The sequence below is a fragment of the Sus scrofa genome, chromosome 15, assembly GCF_000003025.6.
Source record: "Sus scrofa isolate TJ Tabasco breed Duroc chromosome 15, Sscrofa11.1, whole genome shotgun sequence".
NCBI lineage: Eukaryota > Metazoa > Chordata > Mammalia > Artiodactyla > Suidae > Sus > Sus scrofa.
In genome coordinates, this window is record NC_010457.5 from 121,390,695 (window position 1) to 121,408,781 (window position 18,087).

General features: G+C 51.2%; 1 protein-coding gene and 1 non-coding gene across 4 annotated transcripts; one reads left to right on the top strand and one right to left on the bottom strand.

Moving 5' to 3' along the window:
- Positions 1,052 to 13,444, bottom strand: DNPEP (aspartyl aminopeptidase). Of its 3 annotated transcripts, none has more exons than XM_021074523.1 (15): positions 13,178 to 13,444; positions 12,657 to 12,750; positions 12,463 to 12,551; positions 12,251 to 12,364; positions 11,918 to 12,043; positions 11,584 to 11,714; positions 11,245 to 11,320; positions 11,026 to 11,133; positions 10,251 to 10,328; positions 9,172 to 9,255; positions 8,018 to 8,178; positions 7,626 to 7,665; positions 7,399 to 7,500; positions 1,557 to 1,724; positions 1,052 to 1,191 (listed from the first exon to the last, which is right to left on the bottom strand). In XM_021074523.1, the coding sequence occupies exons 2-15, from the start codon at positions 12,742 to 12,744 to the stop codon at positions 1,141 to 1,143; spliced, it is 1,416 nt and encodes a 471-aa protein (XP_020930182.1). In that variant the 5' UTR covers positions 12,745 to 12,750; positions 13,178 to 13,444; the 3' UTR covers positions 1,052 to 1,140.
- On the top strand, positions 8,918 to 8,986 carry MIR4334 (microRNA 4334). Its single transcript, NR_037202.1, has one exon. It is a non-coding gene; the product is annotated as a microRNA 4334 (primary transcript).

An 18,087-nucleotide genomic window follows, 5' to 3' on the forward strand; every position in this document is an offset into this window, starting at 1 on the left:
AACTAATAATAAGATACTGCTTTGGAGAACTGTGCAAATAAATGTGAACATTGAGATAACACGAATAATTTCTAAAAGCATAAAATTTACAAAAATCGGTGCCATTAGAGATAGAAAGCTTAAAACACCGATTTCCATACAAAAAATAGAGGAAGTTATGAAAGAACTTTTCCTTAAATCAGCATCAAAATCACCATGAGATTTTGCAGAGGAATTCTACAATTTTTCAAAAGTCAGATAATCCCAATGCTATGTAAATTGTTCAGAGCATAAATAAATAAACAGGAGAACTTCCAAAATTGTTTTATGAAGCAAGAATAACACTAATAGGAGTTCCCGTCATGGCACAGCAGAAACGAATCCGACTAGGAACCATGAGGTTGAGGGTTCGATCCCTGGCCTCACTCAGTGGGTTAAGGATCCGGCATTGCTGTGAGCAGTGGTATAGATCACAGACGTGGCTTGGGTCCTGGAGTTGTGGTGGCTGTGGTGTAGGCTGGCAGCTGTAGCTCCAATCGGACCCCTAGCTGGGAACCTCCATCTGCTGGGGATGCAGCTCTAAAAATAAAAGTAATTAAAAAAAATTTTTTTTAATTAAAAAAAGAAAAATCCATTGGAGTTTCCATTGCAGCTAAGTGGCTTAAGAACCTAACAAATGCAGGTTCAATCCCTGGACATGATCTGTAGGTTAAGGATTCCGTGTTGCTGCAAGGTGCAGTGTAGGTCACAGATGCAGCTTGGATCTGGCATTGCTGTGGCTGTGGTGTAGGCTGGCGACTACTTAGAAAAAAACCACCATGGTTTTTTTCAGCTCTTCAACTCCTAGCCCACAACTTCCATATGCCACAGGTGTGGCCCTAAAAAGAATAAAATTAAATTAAAATAAAATAAATGAAATAAAATAAATAGAATCAGACCTCCACCAGTGACCAGGAGCTGCGGCCTCCTTCACCTGGACAGGGACCCAACTCCCCATCTGTTCTGGTTCCAGAGGGTTAAGCCAGGCTGAACCCCCACCCCTCCAATCTCCAAATAAGCACAAGAGAATGAGTCTCAGTGAAAAATCCACTTTAATAATCCAGCTTCAGCTCAGCTGAGAACTTCCCACCTCAAGTGCGAGAGAAGTCTTTCCGAGAGGCCTCAATCCACTAGGAGGTTCCGGCTCAGAGAAGGGAACAGCTCAAAGAAGCCCTAAAATAGAAGGGAACACGGCCTCTGGAATTAGTGGAGACCAGCTGGGGGCGTCGCACCACTCATACCAACATAGGCCCCAGCAAGAGAGGAAGGCATGACTGCTTCACCCACACAGGACAAGTGCCCCATCTTCCCATGCCTCATCCCTTCTCTGTCCCCTCAACATCCTCTGGGGGCTGAGCAGGGCTCCTAAGCCTTGAGGAAAATAGGGACCCTCTTTTTCCTACATGGTAGAACCAAGACAACCAGCCCCATCCCGTAGGCCAGCTGCTTAGTGATGGTGATGTTGCCCCAGCAGCCAATCCAGGCACTAGATGGGGAAGGAGCCCAGCTGCCATGGTGATGGGGGGGCGGGGAGTCACCTTGAAGAGAGTGAGGGTCTGGAGCACTCCAGAAGTGCAGGCTGTCTCCCGGATGGAGTGCATGGCCAGCTGGGGGCTGCCTAAATCCAGCACCCGCAGCCCTAGCCGAGAAGCCAAGATAGGTCCAATGGTGGTCCCGCAGGGGGAGTCATTCCGGACCATGAGATCCTGGGGAGAGGAGCAAAGGTTCATGAGCAACATGAGTGAAAGGGTTTATTTGGCTGTGCCTGTGGCATATGGAAGTTCCCGGGCCAGGGACTGAACCCACACAGCAGCAGCAACCCAAGCTGCTACAGTGAAAATGCCAAATCCTTAGTCTGCTGCTGCGCCATAAGAGAAGTCTTTTTTTTTGAAGTGTATGTTCATTAAGGCCGAGGTAGAAGTCATCTTAGAATGGCAGGGTTGGAGTTCCCATTGCTCAGTGGTTAACAAACCCGACTAGCATCCATGAGGACGTGGGTCCAATCCCTGGCCTCGCTCAGTGGGTTAAGGATCCAGCATTGCTGTGAGCTGTGGTGTAGGCTGCAGACATGGCTGGGACCCCACGTTGCTGTGGCTGTGGTACAGGTCAGCAGCTGCAGCTCCGATTTGACCCCTAGCCTGGGAACCTCCATATGCCTTGAGTGCAGCCCTGAAAAGACATAAATACGTACATCAATAAAAAATAACTGCAGGGCTGAAAGGGGCCGGGTAGACTGTTCACTTCAACCTCCTTGAAGAGTGGATGGGACACGCATAAAATCAGCGTCCACACTAAATGGCAGTATATTCTGAATTGGTCCCATTCTCTCCATCTGAACTACTACCACTCTAAGACCCTAGTCCCAGCTACCATCATCATGTCTCCCACAAATAACTCCTTCCCCCTAGAATGGACAGAGGGGTTTAATTCTTTATGTCATCTTGTTCTGTAAATGCACCCGCTCAAAAACGATTTCTTCATCTAAAAGTTAAAAAATAAATAAAATCCAAATATGGTATCAGACATCAAGATTTTCTGCGTAAGGGAAGAGAGAATTACAAAACCAGATGAACTAAGTAACAACTGCTCTTTTTTAAAAAAGTGAAACTCACAGTATTAACTCATGACGCTTAAAATACATCTATTTCTTGTTAGCCACATGCATAGAAATGACCCCACGTGTGTTCCCTGCCAGTAACAAGGAACATTCGCGGTGCCAGACCATCGTCTCTAACATCATCATCCACCAAAAGCTACCAAGTCGGGGAGGAGAAATGAATAAGACGAGCCTGCAATTTCTGGCTGTGCCGAAAAGCAAGACGACCTTCCGGAGTTATGGCAAAGGACACATGACTTAAGTGGAAAGGGCTCCCACTAGCCAAAGTCATGACAATTTGAGGAGAGGAAAGGATTACAGTGGACCAGATCCACACTGAACTCATGAAAACTGAACCAATGAAAATCTATGATTCTGGAGTTCCCCTGTGGTGCAGCAAGTTAAGGATCTGGCACGGTCACTGTAGCAGCTGGGGTTGCTGCTGTGGCTCAGGTTTGATCCCTGGTCTGGGAAATTCCACTTGCCGGGACATGCCCCCACCCACCCCCACCAAAAAGAAAAAGAAAATCTATGATTCTATATAATGATCATCAGAAAAGGAAAAGAAAAACCCTCCTATCTGTCAGTGTTTGAGACAGCCATTAAAACACCTCATCTTAAAAACTGGTTATTGGAGTTCCCTTTGTGGCTCAGCAGGTTACAAATTCAACTAGTATCCATGAGGATGAAGGTTCGATCCCTGGCCTTGCTAGTAGGTTAAGGATCCAGTGCTGCCATGAACTGGTGTAGGTCACAGACATGGCTTATATTCCACATTGCTGTGGCTGCGGCACAGGCTGGCAGCTTGGCAGCAGCAGCTTCGATTCAGCCCCCAACCTGGGAACTTTCATGTGCCACAGGTGCAGCCTAAAAAGCAAGAAAAAAAAAAAAATAAGGTTACTAAAGGGAAAGACTCTAACTTGTCCTGTTATTCCCATAAGAACCATAATTCACAATAACCAGATAGCCCCACTTGATGGGGGAAAGTTCCACTTCACAGAAGAATATGGACAGCTAATACACATGAAAGGAATACAAGAATGGGAAGGGGAATTTTTCAGCAAACTCTAATGAAATTGCAGATTTAGGCAAGGATTATCAATTGATGTTAAAACCAGACACCTGTCTGATTGATGGGGAACTCATCACTCATGCAAGTTACTATTCAAAGGAGGAAAACCTCCATATGGTGAAAGGATTGAGGGCACCCACCCCCCTCAAAATCTGGTGATCAATCTTACTATTATCATTAAGGGGGAATCCCCCAGATAACATGTGCCTGATGCAACACGAAGGTCACACCAGTCAGGATGTCTTCTGGCTAACAGTGTCTAACCTGAACCATCGAGCCTGTAGACAGGAATTCTAGATGACAGGAAATACAGGGCCTAGAGGCACAAGCTCCATGACACCAAGAGGAGGCAACCAGACAAATCCAGAAAGCGAGACATCACATGGGATGATCAGCCTGGTTTCTTCAACAAGTCAAGGTTATTTTTCAAAAAAGAAAAAGGAGGTGGGGCGGCTGCGCTGGGTGAAAAGACACGGAAGCAACCGAGCAACCAGATATAACACGTGGCCCTGAACTGGACAATGAAGTGGGACAAACAACTGTAAAGAATATTTTGGGGGTGGGAGTTCCCGTCATGGCGCAGTGGTTAACCAATCTGACTAGGAACCATGAGGTTGCGCGTTCGATCCCTGGCTTCGCTCGGTGGGTTAAGGATCTGGTGTTGCCATGAGCTGTGATATAGATCACAGATGCAGCTCAGATCTGGTGTTGCTGTAGCTGTGGCATAGGCCAGTGGCTATAGCTCCCATTGGATCTGTAGCCTGAGAACCTCCGTATGCCACGGCAGCAGCCCTAGAAAAGACAAAGAATATTTTGGGAAGAACTGAAAATGATCTATGTATTAAATGAGATACGAACTTACTAAAACAAAAATGTACTGAACTGGAAAGGTGGAGAATACTCATGGAAAAGAGGAAGCTTGCGGGGAGCCAAGAAGATACAAGGAGCCGAGGAAGGGAGCTTGCCTCAGTGGTGCAATTCCGAGGGCAGTCTCCTAATCAGAAAGAGAGGCCTGCCTGAACGGTGCAGTTCTGAGGACAAGCTCCTAATCAGGAAAAGGGGCCTGTCTGAACGGTACAATTCCCAGGGCAGGTTCCTAAACAAGGGGGATGCCTGCCTGCACGGCACAGTTCCGAGGACAGAAGACAATAAGACTCGCCTGCTGACATATGTGGAAAACTAAATTTCCTAGGAAATAATTTCCATTTTGTGTTGCTGAGTGGGGATTGTGCCATGGATAACTTAGTCTTTTCTGTTATTCACTTGCTATTCAGTTTTTCTCAGTCTTTCCTGATTATTTACTTATTATTCTTATTTCCCATTCTTACTGTCCTGTGGTGATTTGTGACAACAAAATTACAACAATAAAAATTTCATCCTGAAGGATTTTTCCCCCTATTTAAATCCAACTTAGTTAAAACATAGTGTTTATCTATTAACCAGTTATATAGTAAACTTTAGAGTTAGGATTTTAATGAGGTCCATAGAAGTTAGCCATATCTTATCCAAAGAACCTAGGTGTGAGTTTTGTCTTTGATTTTGAAAGCTTTTAGTGATAGCTAGTTTAATTAAGTTGGTTTATATTTACTTACACTGTCTCCCTGCCATAACGCTTTGAAGATAAGCACCAGTCTACAAAGTTTGTAAATGCCAAATTCTTGTGTTTTATGGCCTCTTCAAAGTACTCACTAAGTTTAGTTAAGATAGAGATCTTAAAACAGGATGCATAGCTGCTATGCCATGTAATAGTTAACCAATATACTTTTAACACTGTAATGTAATCTGTAGTAAAAAAAAACTGTCTATATAATCAACCACTGTTGCCAATAAAGTTTGAGCAGTCCAGCGCCCTGAAAGAAGGGACAAAGAGGCTGTCTCCGTAATTGTACATTCGCTGACGCCGCAAGCTCCCTGGCCGCCGGAGCTGGCCTCCGGCAGAAACTAAAAATATATCCAAAATGATTTCAGAGTTCCCATTGTGGTGCAGCGATAATAACCCCGACTAGTATCCACAAGGATGTGGGTTTGATCCCAGGCCTCGCTCAGTTGATCAGGGATCCGGTGTTGTCATGAGCTGTGGTATAGGTTGCAGATGGGGCTTGGATCCTGCATTGCTGTGGCTGTGGTACAGGTGGGCAGCTGTAGCTCTCTTTCAACTCCTAGCCTGGGAACTTCCACATGCCATGGGTGCAGCCCTAAAAAGCGATAAAAACAAAAACAAAAAAACAAAATGATACCATTTAAAAAAAAAAAAATGTGTGTTAAGGGAGTTCCCTAGTGGCCTAATGGTTAAGGCTCTGGCATTGTCACTGCTGTGGTGTGGTCTGGGAACTTCTGCATGTTATGGGTGCAGCCAAAAAAATTAAATGTTTGTTAAATATATACGTAGAAAAAATATGGAAAATTATACACAAACCTCTGGGGATTACTGTTCAATTTTCTCATTTCCATTTATATTTTCTAAAGTACACATGTCCTGCTTCTGCTCTAAGTTATTAAAGAAAAATCCCCCAACATCTTCCCACTGCCTTCGAAGAAAATCCAAACCCCCTTCCATGGCCCAGAAGGCCCTGTGTGACTGGCTTGGGCATGCTTCTCCCCTCCCCCTCCTGCTCTCCCCCTGGCTCTGTTTCCTCCCAGGACACCAAGCTCACTCCTGTCCCCCTTGGGGCCTCTGCCCTTGTTCCTTCAGGCTGGGATGTCATTCCCCCAGACTCGCTCATAGCTGCCTCCTTCTCCATAGGCAGGTCTCAGCTCAAGTGTCACCTCCTCAGAAAGGCCTTCCCAAGGGTGGAACAACTCAGCTCTCCCTGGGCGGGGTGGGCAGTGCAGCAGAGAAGCGCCCCAGGCTGGGAGCCAGGATGCCCTGACTCACCAGGACCTGCCTGCTGTGCCTGTCACTGGGCCACCTGGTATATGAATTACCCTTATAGAATAAATGTTCAATATTATCTATCTCTAGTTTCCTCTCTCTCCTTCTGAGCAGATGAGCCATGGCCAAGGCAAGAATGACAATGAACAGCTGGAATTCCAGGCTTCCCAGCCCTGAACTTCCCTTACGGAAGCCCCCGGGATGTGTAAGAGAGACACAGAGTGGCTGAGGATGCTGAGTGGCAAAAAGCAGTGCCCTGAGGTGCCACGGGCACACTGTCCCTTTAGTTCTCACAGAAATCCAGAAGAATAGACATCATTATCAGCCCCATTTTACAGGTGGGGAAACTGAGGCTCAGAGAAATTAGGACACGAGTCCAAGGTCACAGGACCAGCACCAAAGAAGAATTGGCGCTGGAGTTCCAGTTGTGGCTCAGTGGTAATGAACCTGATTAGTATCCATGAGGATGTGGGTTTGATCCCTCGCCTCCCTCAGTGGGTTAAGGATCCGGCGTTGCTGTGAGCTGTGGTGTAGGTCACAGATGTGACTCAGATCTGGCATTGCTGTGGCTGTGGTGTGGGCCAGCAGCTGCAGCTCTGACTGGACCCCTAGCCTGGGAACCTCCATGTGCTGCAGGTACGGCCCTAAAAAGACAAAAAAAAAAAAAAAAAAAAAAGAATCAGCACGGATCCCAGCTCTGCCTACTTCCATTTCCAAACCCTGCTGCTTCTCCCTCTACTGGCACCCCTTCCACTAAAGACTGTCTAGCAGGCTCCCCCTCCTTAGGGGACCATCTGCTTGTGCCCCCCAATCCCGCCTCCCAGCAGGGCCCACCCTCACCTGCAGGGGCACCCCGACATTGCGGGCCACCTCTCGGATGAGAGCCTCTGAAACTGCGTTGGAGGCGTAGCGCTGCTTGCTGTTCACCTTGATCACAGGGCCCTGGGGAGAGGGAAACCAGGAGCTGGGAGGGAGGCAGAGAGGCCTGACAGGCCCAAAGGGGACAAGGGGGGGGTCTGGGACCAGCCAGGCCTCCAAGACCCTAAGGAGAAGCAGAAGCACCTCACCTTGTGGAATAAGGGCCGGTGGTTCTCCTCATGCTTGTCCCTGTAAGAGACAGAAAAGGACCCACCGCGTTGGCAAACAGGCCTGTCAACACCCACTGCCTCTCCCGTGGCAGACATAACTAATGGATCACAGCCTTGTTCCCCACCCCACCCGGTACGAAACACAGTGTTCCGGAGAGCCTCTGGCCACAGATGGAAATAGGTTTGTAGATAGAGCCTATTCGGGTGGGTCAGGCATGACTCTGACCCAGCTGGGCCTTGGAGTAGTCAAGGAAGTCCCTACTGAGCCTCCCGGCAGAATGAGCAGAAAGGGGAAGGGGAGAGGCCAAGGCCCAGCTCACACTTGGGTCTCCAGCTGTGGGAAGACCACATGCCTGGCGCTGAAGACTCACAGGTAGTTGGGGTGCACGGCGTGGGCCATGTCTGCGCTGATCATGTAGGACTTGGGGATGGCTTCCTCGAAGGCTGTCAGGTGCTGGGGCGACGCCGAGATCCTCCGCAGCACCAGCTCCGTCAGCAGTGACTGAGCGCCCTGCGCGCTCTCTGACCCCACCTGGTGACAGCAGAGACCGGGCTGCAGGGGCCTGGGCTTGGCGGCCTGAGCTGGAGGCCAGGGGGAGGGGCCCACTGCCCAGATTGGCCTAGGACCACCCTGGGTCGGTGGGTGGGGAATGCGGGGTGCTACCAGTCACGTCCTCAACCCTGCGTCGTGAAAACGCTGACAGTGAGCTGGGACCAAACTAACCCTCAGCCACCTTGGGGGCAGACACAGCACTTCCTCGTGGGCTTCCCATACTGGCCCCTTCCTTCTCCCCCGACCCTCACATCTGGGGCTCAGCATAGGTGCCCCCCTCACTGGACAATCTTCTTTCATGCACATGACAGAGGCTGCTAACTATCCTCGATCCCTTTTCTAACAGAACACCCGAGTTGTGGCTGAGCATCTGATCACCCAGCGAAAGAAGACATGTCCCGCTTCCCGTGCAGCTGAACGTGGCCGTGCTCAGCTGGCACGCGGGCAGTGATGAATGCTGTCTACAGGTCATGCCCTGAAGACAATGGGTGTACACTCCTCCTTTGCCCTTTTCTTCCTTCCTAATTCAGCAGAGACCCAGAGGCAGGAGCTCAACAGCCGCCCTGGACCCTGAGATGGACGCCATGTGTTCAGGGTGGCAGAGACCTGTCCTGGACTGCTAACTCGGATGTGCAAGGTTACATGGAGGGAACTTGGCAGCTCAGTCACCGAGTCTAAGCTGGCACCCTCACTTAAGCACGTGCGGTGGGGACCCGCCCTGTGCTGAGCCCTGGAGTGACGGGGGTGAAAGGGCAGAGTCCCTGTCCTCCAGGAGCTCCCCATGTGGCGCCCAGAGAGACCTGGGAGGCGTGGTCATGCTAGGAGCAGACACACCGAGGCAGAGGGGCCCTCCGAGTACTGAGGAAGCACGGGCAGTGTCTCTCCCACCTTTGGAGCCGCCAGGACAGCCCTGGCTCACAGTGGCTGCGGGAGACCCCCCAGAGGAGACCCTCCCCAGAGCCCTCCGCCTACCTCTTCGTTGTCGTAGAGGGCGATCATGCGCACATGGGGATCCACTGCCAGGGAGGCAGGGGCTGCGCAGGAATCGATCAAAGCCTGGTGTGGGGAGGGAACAGGAGCATCAGCCTCCCCACTCCTCCTTCCGGAACAGCCCCCCCGCCTGCCCCTCCCTGCCAACCCCTTGGAGGCGCACACTCGCCCACCCTCCTCCTGGAGTCACAGCCCAAGTGAAGCAGGCTCGGGCTGCCTCCGGCCTGCAGCTCTCAGGGGCGTTGCCTGGTGGGAGGACAGTCGGGGGACCTGTTCAACAGGAGGGGAGAAACCCCAAGTGTTCTCCCCCCAACACCTTCCCCCTGCAAAAAGCAGGAGGATGCGTAAAGTGGAGGGGAAGGGCTGAGAATCCTGGAAAGCCAGAAGGACCGTGCAGATCACGTACACCGATTTGGCCTCGGCGAGGAGACTGAGGTCCAAAGAGGTGAACGTGAGTCCATCAAGGTGACACGACTGGCTGGCCGGCTGCACAAGTGCATATGGGTCTCAGGTCTGGCTCTGGTCTCACTTACAGCCCAAAGCCTGTCTCTAAGAACAGGAGGGGGTGCAAAGGCGTGTAAGCAAAGGACAAATGTGGGGGAGCAGGGATGACGGGTGAGAAAGAAGACAGTGACCAGGGTAGGAAGAAGGTGGGGAATATCCAGGGGACCAGGAACATCAAAACCACCCATTGAGATGTCAAGGCACAAAGACGGCCGGGTGGGCTTACGCCAGCCATTGGCAGGGAAGGTGAGCAGGAGCGGAGGGAGGTGGAGGCTACTGAAGCAGAGGTGGCTGAACGGAAAAGCAGCAGGAGCAGGGTTAGGACAAGACACTGATGCCCTAAGAAACCTCTCAGACCTCGCCCACCTCAGCCCCCACCGCGGGCCAGTGCAGGGATGCGGCCAAGAGGAGCCATGCGGAGGACGCAGCATTCAGCCCCTCCCCACAGTCCATGCAGAGGGCCCGGGGGGCCAGCGGCCTTCTCCCGACCTGCAAGGCTTGAGGCGGTCCCCCCACCCCAATGCCCCACCTCTCCTGGGGGTGCCCCGGCTCCTCACCTGCAGGGCACAGAAGCAGCTGTGAAGATTGTCCAGTCGAGGGGCAAAGATGAACTCCTCATAGGCACCGCCCAGGACCTAGAAAGACAGGACAGTCAGCCTGACCTTCGACCTCTCCCCCGGCCTCACCCTCCTCTCCCTGCTCCCAAGGGCCTGAGCTTGAGTGTCTCCTTGCTTCCTTGAGCAACCTCCCCAGACCCTGGCCTGGAGCACGATGGCTTCGCGCACCAGGCAGAGGGAGCGGAGGATGGAGAAGGGGCCGGCTGGAGGGATGGGAGGGTGGAGGCCTGCAGTTCCTGACCCGTTCCTGTGCGACAGGAAAAGGGAGGCACTGAATGAGAAAAAAGAAGAAAAGCTAAGGAGCGAACAGGGGAGAACCAGGTGAGAACCAGAAACTTGGCACACATTCAAACAAGGCCGAGTGTCCAAACACTTAGCAATCTCCTACTGTCAGCACCTGGACAGACCCAAAGACAAGTTCCAAGAGGAGGGGACCACATCCAGGTCTCTTCCCTCAGAGCAGGAGCTTCCTGTGGAATCTGGGGAAAGCTGATTCCCAGGACCCACCCCAGTCGGGAGTGGGCAGGTCTGCAGTGGGAAACCTGCCCTTTTTGAGAACCACTGCCCCGGAGGCAGAGCAGGGTGGTATCTCCTGGGAAAACAGAGATGAGAGTAACTCGGGGACTGACAGTGGCGACGAGTCCTTCAGGGGACGTGATGGGGCAGGCTGGGATCCCAGAGGTCCCAGCCACAAGTTTCTGCAGCCGTTCCTCACCGCGGGCTGAGTGTCCGCGAGACACAGCTCCATCTCCAAGATATCCTCCGGGCTCAGCCCCAGATGGGCGCAGAGAAGGGACATGAGGACTGAGTGGTGCCGGTCATCCTGCAGGACAGAAGGATGCTGCGAGGAGGGGCCACTCCTCCCTCTCTCCCCTTCTCAGGGGGCCAGTCCCTTCCCCCTGCTCACCCCTCCCGTTGACCAGGGGGCTCTTACTGCAGCATTGAGAGGGCCTGGCTCAGGAGTCCCCTTCTCCAGCTCCTCCTGGACTGCTGTGGCAAGAATGGGGACTCTGTGGGGAGACAGAGGGTGTGTGGGGAGGGCTGGAAGGCACAGCAGGGTGGGGCATCCCTGAGCTCAGGCGGCCCCTGATGGGGAACTGCCCTGGTCCTTTAATTCTCAGCTCGCTCCCCGCACATCAACTGGGTCCTAAGAGTAGAACCTGATCGTGGCCACCATTAGGGTGTAATCCCCCAGGTCCGGGCAGGGCCCCTTCCATCACCTGGTGCCACGTCCTATCCCTCCCAGTCACCAGAGCCTGCACCCCAGTCTCACAAGTGCATCTCCATGTTGGGCCCGAAGTTCTCATTGACATTTCGCTGCAGGTGGATGGCCAGGTGTGGGATGCGAAGAACGGGCCGGTCCACGTGCACCAGCCGCTGCTCCAGCCGGCCTGAGGTAGGGCACTGTGGCCAAACAGGCGGGGTCAGCCAGGGTGCCTCCCGATCACAGTTGGCTAACACCCCCACTGCATCCCGACTAACAAAGGGGGTCCTCTGGCCCTGACCCCTTCCCCGGGAGGTTCTCCAGAGGTTCCCTGAAGGAAGGTGACAGTCAATCTTCAGGCAGTTAAAGCTGAGGGCCTCCTAGGTCCCAGCTCAGTTCCCACCTTGACAATGACACGTCCAGCCAAGGTCAGGTCACGGTCAAACCAAGTGCTCCAGATCCCACCACCGTAGGTCTCCACACCAACCTGCTGGAAGCCCACCTGGCTGCGGCGAGACCGCCGTTTCACCTGAGTGGGACAATGGGAGTCAGAGGCCACACAACATGGGATGTGGAGGTGAGACAGACTTTCACAAGCTAAGGGGTGGAGAAGGGCCCCATGTGTATGTGGAGGCAGCGGCCGGGGCGGGGGGTGGGGGGTGGGGGGTGGAGAAATAAGGCTTTTCCCTTGCACTTCTCCATGCCTCCCCTCCCCAGCACGGCTCCCCTTCCTTACCCGGAGGCAGGGGCTGTCCGTGTGGGCCCCGATGAGGCTGAAACCATTGCCAGGAACATACTGGCCTCCCACAGCAAAAGCGATGATGGTGGAGGAATTCCTGGTCAGGAAGTACTGGGGTGGAGGGTGGAGATGGATTAGCCAGCGGGCGCACAGGACTTCGAGCCCCAGCCTGGGTTCCTGCCTCTCCACCCCCACTCCACCCCTAGTACCTTACTCTCCGGCTTGATATCCCAGCTCTCCGTCTCCTTGAGTTCACGGAAGCCAGCCTGGAGGAGGCGGCTGCGGCACTCGGCCACCGCTGGAGGGAAAGAACGCTCTCATAGCGATGGAAACCGCTAGGAGGCACACGGCCCCGCTCCCCCCCCTCCCCCCGCCGCCCTCCTCGGCTGCCCTGGTCACTTACCGTGGAAAGGAGAGGGGCTCTGGTTCACAAACTTGAGGAGTTCCCGGGCCGCGGCTTGCACCGCCTCTTTGCGGGCCCTGCCGCTCATGGCCACCTAAGGGAGCGGGAGCTCAGACTCCTACAAGGTCTAGAACCCCTGACTTATCATCCAAGTTCCGGAGACTCCCCGCCCCGCCCCTCCAATCCCCCGCCCCCACCCCACCCCACTCCACCCCAAGTGACGGCTCCGAGGCTCAGACCCCTTGCCCCAGGGAGAGAAGCAGATGCCGGGCGGATCCTCCATCCGCTGAAAGCTTCGATCCGCCAACCAAAGCGTCACAACCCCCGCTGCGTTCCCCGCACCGCACATCTCAGCCGGCCCGCCCCCTCATCCTAGCTTCAGCCCTGCCCCCCAAGTCCCGCCCCCACGTGCCCGACCAGCTGAAAATCCGGGTCAGTTCCCAAACTCCGAGCTTGCAATGGGGCCCCTAACTCTGTGCCAGCCTGCGCCGCGCGCGCGATCCCATCCCAGAACCAAATACCTGTTCTCTAGGGAACAGCCCAAAGCAGTCTCTCGCAGACCCCTCCTTAGCAACCCCAGGAAGGTAAAGTCACTTGGGGCCTGGCTTTCAGTTTTGTTTAGGGTCGGGCGGAGCCCCCACGTCAGCAAGCGCAAGGTTGAGCCTGGGCCCAAGAGGCTGCCGGGCCGGGTTTGGGATCGAAGTTCGTGCGGGACGAGAGGCGGCCACCTACCTGCATGGCCTGACGCGTGGGCCTACGTCTGCCCGCCCGGCCCGTGCGCTAGGCCCGCCCCCACTCCCACCGCCCGCCCCGCAGCCGCCGCTTGCCCCCCCGCCCCCCGTGCCCCTTACGCGGCGGTGGCGGGCGCCCTCTGCCGACCCGGAGGTGCTAAGATAGCCGAAAGCCGCGGGCCCCCACCCTTGCCCCAGGTCAGAGAGTCCAGGTAAAAAACACCCCCGCCAGCTCACCTGGTCCGACGGGTGCTGTGCAAAGTGCTCTCTCTCTCCACAGGCACCCTGGTGATAATGAAAGCAACATGGCTAGTGTTCATGGAGCGTTCATGATGAATTTTAGCTTTCTGGTCAAGCTTACTGTGTTACCTTGTTTAATCTTCATTGCCCTATCAACTTTGTACCTCTACTGTCCCCATTGTATACCAAACTGAAATATAGAGATGAGTAACCTGTCCAAGGCAGCAGGTGGCAGAGGTGGGGTTTGGACTCAATTAATTTGGGGCCTGGGACAACCCACTCTCAGATTTTCACTGGGCCCTTTTCTTGGTAAAGTCTACGTTATTCGGGACGTCCCTCAGCGAGGGAGGAATTAACAACTTGTCCAAGATCACGCAGCTCTTTGGATGCCTCTGGGATTTGACTCTGGTATCTGTACTCTTTCCACTTTTTAAATTGACAGAAAAAGACCAACTCCAAAAAAAAAAAAATGTAGATAAATGTATAACTGGGTCACTTTGCTGTACAGCAGAAATTGACAGAACATTGTAAATCAACTATAATTTTAAAAAATTGTGACAAACTCCATATGTTCTTGGAGGCAATCCCAATAGCCCTATGTCAAGAGTGGTGAGTAGCCACTTAAAAAACACAGGTGCCTGACTAACCATGGATTCTGATGAGGACTCTTGATGGTCCCTGGGTTCAAAACAGGGGCCAGCTCTCAGGGCTGTTATTAGCATTCCAGGGATTACAGGTGATGGAGCAATCTGCCATTTAGGTACTGGACTGGGAATGTCAGGGGAGTGGGCAGTAGTAGGAAAGATCTTGCAGCCCCCAATTCAAAGGAGTAGATGTAGGTGTTCCCATCGTGGTAAAGCAGAAACGAATCCAACTAGGAACCATGAGGTTGCGGGTTCGATCCCTGGCCTCGCTCAGTGGATTAAGGATCTGGCGTTGCCATGAGTTGTGGTGGAGGTCGCAGACACAGCTTGGATCTGATTGGATCCCTAGCCTGGGAACCTCCATATGCCGTAGGTGCGGCACTAAAAAGGACAAAAAAAAAAAAAAGAAAAGATACCATTTTTGACTTGTTGGATTAGGCTTGGGGAAATACACATGTTTCAGCCCTATTTCTGTGGTGTAAACACTCCCCATGGCCAAGTCTAAGCTGCCAGCGTGAACTGAACGTGGAATTGGGAGGGATGAGGAAAAGTACACAACTGTGTAGATTTCTGCCAAACAGATATAATGGACAAAAGTAATCTCAGGAGCAAAGATTTATAGTAAAATCACTAGGAAAGCAATAATCTTCTGAGTATTATCTCTGTTTGTAATATAATTTGTTTAATTGTAAGTTTCCATAGATTAATTTTTAGCGATTCCTGTGTTTAACACTAGGATCACAAAATTCCTGGAGATCTGACAGTCATTTCTTTTTTATTTGTTTGCTTGTTTGTTTGTTTTGACCCCGCCCGTGGCATATGGAAGTTCCCAGGACAGCAACTGAACCTGCATCACGGCAGCAACCTGGGCCACTACAGTGACAATGACTGATCCTTAACCCACTGAACCACCAGGGAACTCCACCACCAGGGACCTCCTAGCTGGTGTTTACAGCGTTACCATTAGTCATTTATCTTTTTTGGTTTAATTACTATTAAAGAGCAAATGCCTGTGTGTTAACATAGCAATAGTTACACACTTCAGTGTGAGTTACCTTGACATGCATGTCCTTTGTGATCCATAGGTTTATGAAAGAAACTTCCTAAGTAGTGATCTGTCCCATAATTCAGAATACCAAAGCAATTCTGTGAGGAAGAGAAAGTGTGTGTGTGTGTGTGTGTGTGTGTCCTGTTCCTGCCTGCTGAAATGGATACAGAGAGGGGCTGAATCAGATGATCTTGATTTCTTGATGCTAAAACAGCCCTGGGTATCTCATTGCTTGGCTGTTTAAATGAATGATTTGCTCCTGGGTAGAATGATAGGGGCTTGCATAACACGGTACAATTTGTTCTCTTACAATGTCGTTGGAAGGGCACTTTAGTTTCCAACACATGTCTTCTGCTCAAGTCGTTTTCTGAGCAAGGCTCAGCTGAGTAAGAACTACAAATGCCAGGATGCCTTGAGGTGAGCAGCTCAGGCAAAATTTTTGTTTCCAACCAATCGTATTCTAGGAGGGAGGTTTGAAAAGCTTTTTTTTTTTTTTTTTTTAATGTCTTTTTGTCTTTTTAGGACTGCACCTGCAGCATATGGAGGTTCTCAGGGTAGCAGCTGAACCAGAGCTGGCCAGAGAGCTCACGCATCCTCCTGGGTACTAGTCAGATTTGTTTCTGTTGAGCAGGAAATCCTTGGATGTCTTTTTGGTCGCCCCCCCACCAGCTTATGGAAGTTCCCTGGCCAAGGATGCAACCTTGCCACAGAAGTGACAACACTGGCTCCTTAACCCATAAGCCACCAGGAAACTCTGGAATGTTTCTTTTGATATTTATTGGTGTGGGGTTGTTTGGGGGGTTTTTTGTTTGTTTGTTTGTTTGTTTTTATTTTGCTTTTTAGGGCCACACCCAAGGCATATGGAGGTTCCCAGGCTAGGGGTGGAATCAGAGCTACAGCTGCCAGCCTACACCACAGCCACAGCAACGCAGGATCCAAGCCTCGCCTGTGACCTATACCACAGCTCACAGCAGTGCCAGATCCTTAACCCACTGGGCGAGGCCAGGGATCAAACCCACAACCTCACAGTTCCTAGTCGGATTCGTTTCCATTGCACCACCACGGGAACTCCTGATATTGGTATTTTAAACAAAAAATAAACTGAGAATGAGATAGGAAACCTTCAGAGAAAGGTACCCAACCCCATTAATTCCTCACCTATACAAGAATTACCAACAATTGATCCTATTCATCTCGGTTCCCCAGTCCTCTCTTCTCCACCCCCCTCCAACCCAGCATAATGTGCTGCTCCATCCTTATCACCACTCCTTTGCACACACTTCCACACCCCTTGCTCACTTTGGGGTTGCTTAGTTGTCCGGCAAAAACCCCAACCCTGACTGCAAGCAGCTTCCTATCTGCCTTGTGTCTGCACCAGGCATACAGTAGATATAAAATGAATATTTTTTGAATGAATGAAATTTTATTCTATTTTACTTTTGTCTTTTTAGGGGTGCACCCACAGCACATGGAGGTTCCCAGGCTAGGGGTCAAATAGGAGCTATAGCAACCGGCCTACACCACCACCACAGCAACTCCAGATCCAAAGCTGTGCCTGTGACCTACATCACAGCTCAAGGCAATGCCAGATCCTTAACCCACTGAGCAAGGTCAGGGATTGAACCTGAGTCCTCAGGGATGCTAGTCGGGTTTTTTAACCACTAAGCCACCACGGGAACTTCTGAATGAATGAAATTTTAAAAAGTGTTATCTGTGAGAAACAACCCTCGTGGAATACTCCCCATCCATAAAAAGGAACAAACTCTTGAAAACGGCAGCAACTTGAATGGATCTCACAGACATTATGCTAAGTTTAAAAAATGACAAAATTATAGACAGGGAGAAAGGATGAATGGTGGCCAAGGGCTAGGGCTCTTGAGGGAAGGGAAGGGGGTGCCTCTGAGGAGGAGTGCAGGGAATATCTTTGTGGCGGTGGAATAGTTCTGCCTCTTGACTGTGGTAGAGGTTGCGTGATAAAAGTTTTTCCCATGTGATAAAGTGAGGGATGCCAGCTAAAATACAGGCCACTCAATTAAGTGTGAATTTCAGATAAACGAGGAATAATTTCTTAATCTAAATATGTCCCAGAGGAGTTCCCGTCCTGGCTCAGTGGTTAAAGAATCCAACTAGGAACCATGAGGATGCGGGTTCTATCCCTGGCCTGGCTCAATGGGTTAGGGATCCGGTGTTGCCGTGAGCTGTGGTGTAGGTTGCAGATGTGGCTTGGATCTGGCGTTGCTGTGGCTGTGGCGTAGGCCAGTGGCTACAGCTCTGATTAGACCCCTAGCCTGGCAACCTCCATATGCCGAGGGATTGGCCCTAGAAAAGGCAAAAAGACAAATAAATAAATAAATAAGTCCCAGATATTGCATGGGATATATTTACACTACAAACAAAATTTAATTGAGTGGTCTGTATTTCTGTTTGCTAAATCTGGCAACCCTGGACAACATGGCAAACAACTGTACACACACATTTCACCAATGTCCCTGGCCTGGTCGCGGTATTATATGGTAGTTGTGTAAGATGTAACCATGGGGGGACACTGGGCGAAGGATACGCAGGCCCTCTCTGAACTATTTTTGCAACCTCCTGGGACTGGAAAGTTATTTCAAGATAAAAAGATTTTTTTCGTTTTTATTTTATTTTATTTTACAATTTAAATTGATGAGATTTATTGTATGTAAATTAAACTTCAAAAACATGATTTTTTGTTATTTATGCATTTGTATATTCCAAGATAATGCTTTTTATTTATTGTTTTAATT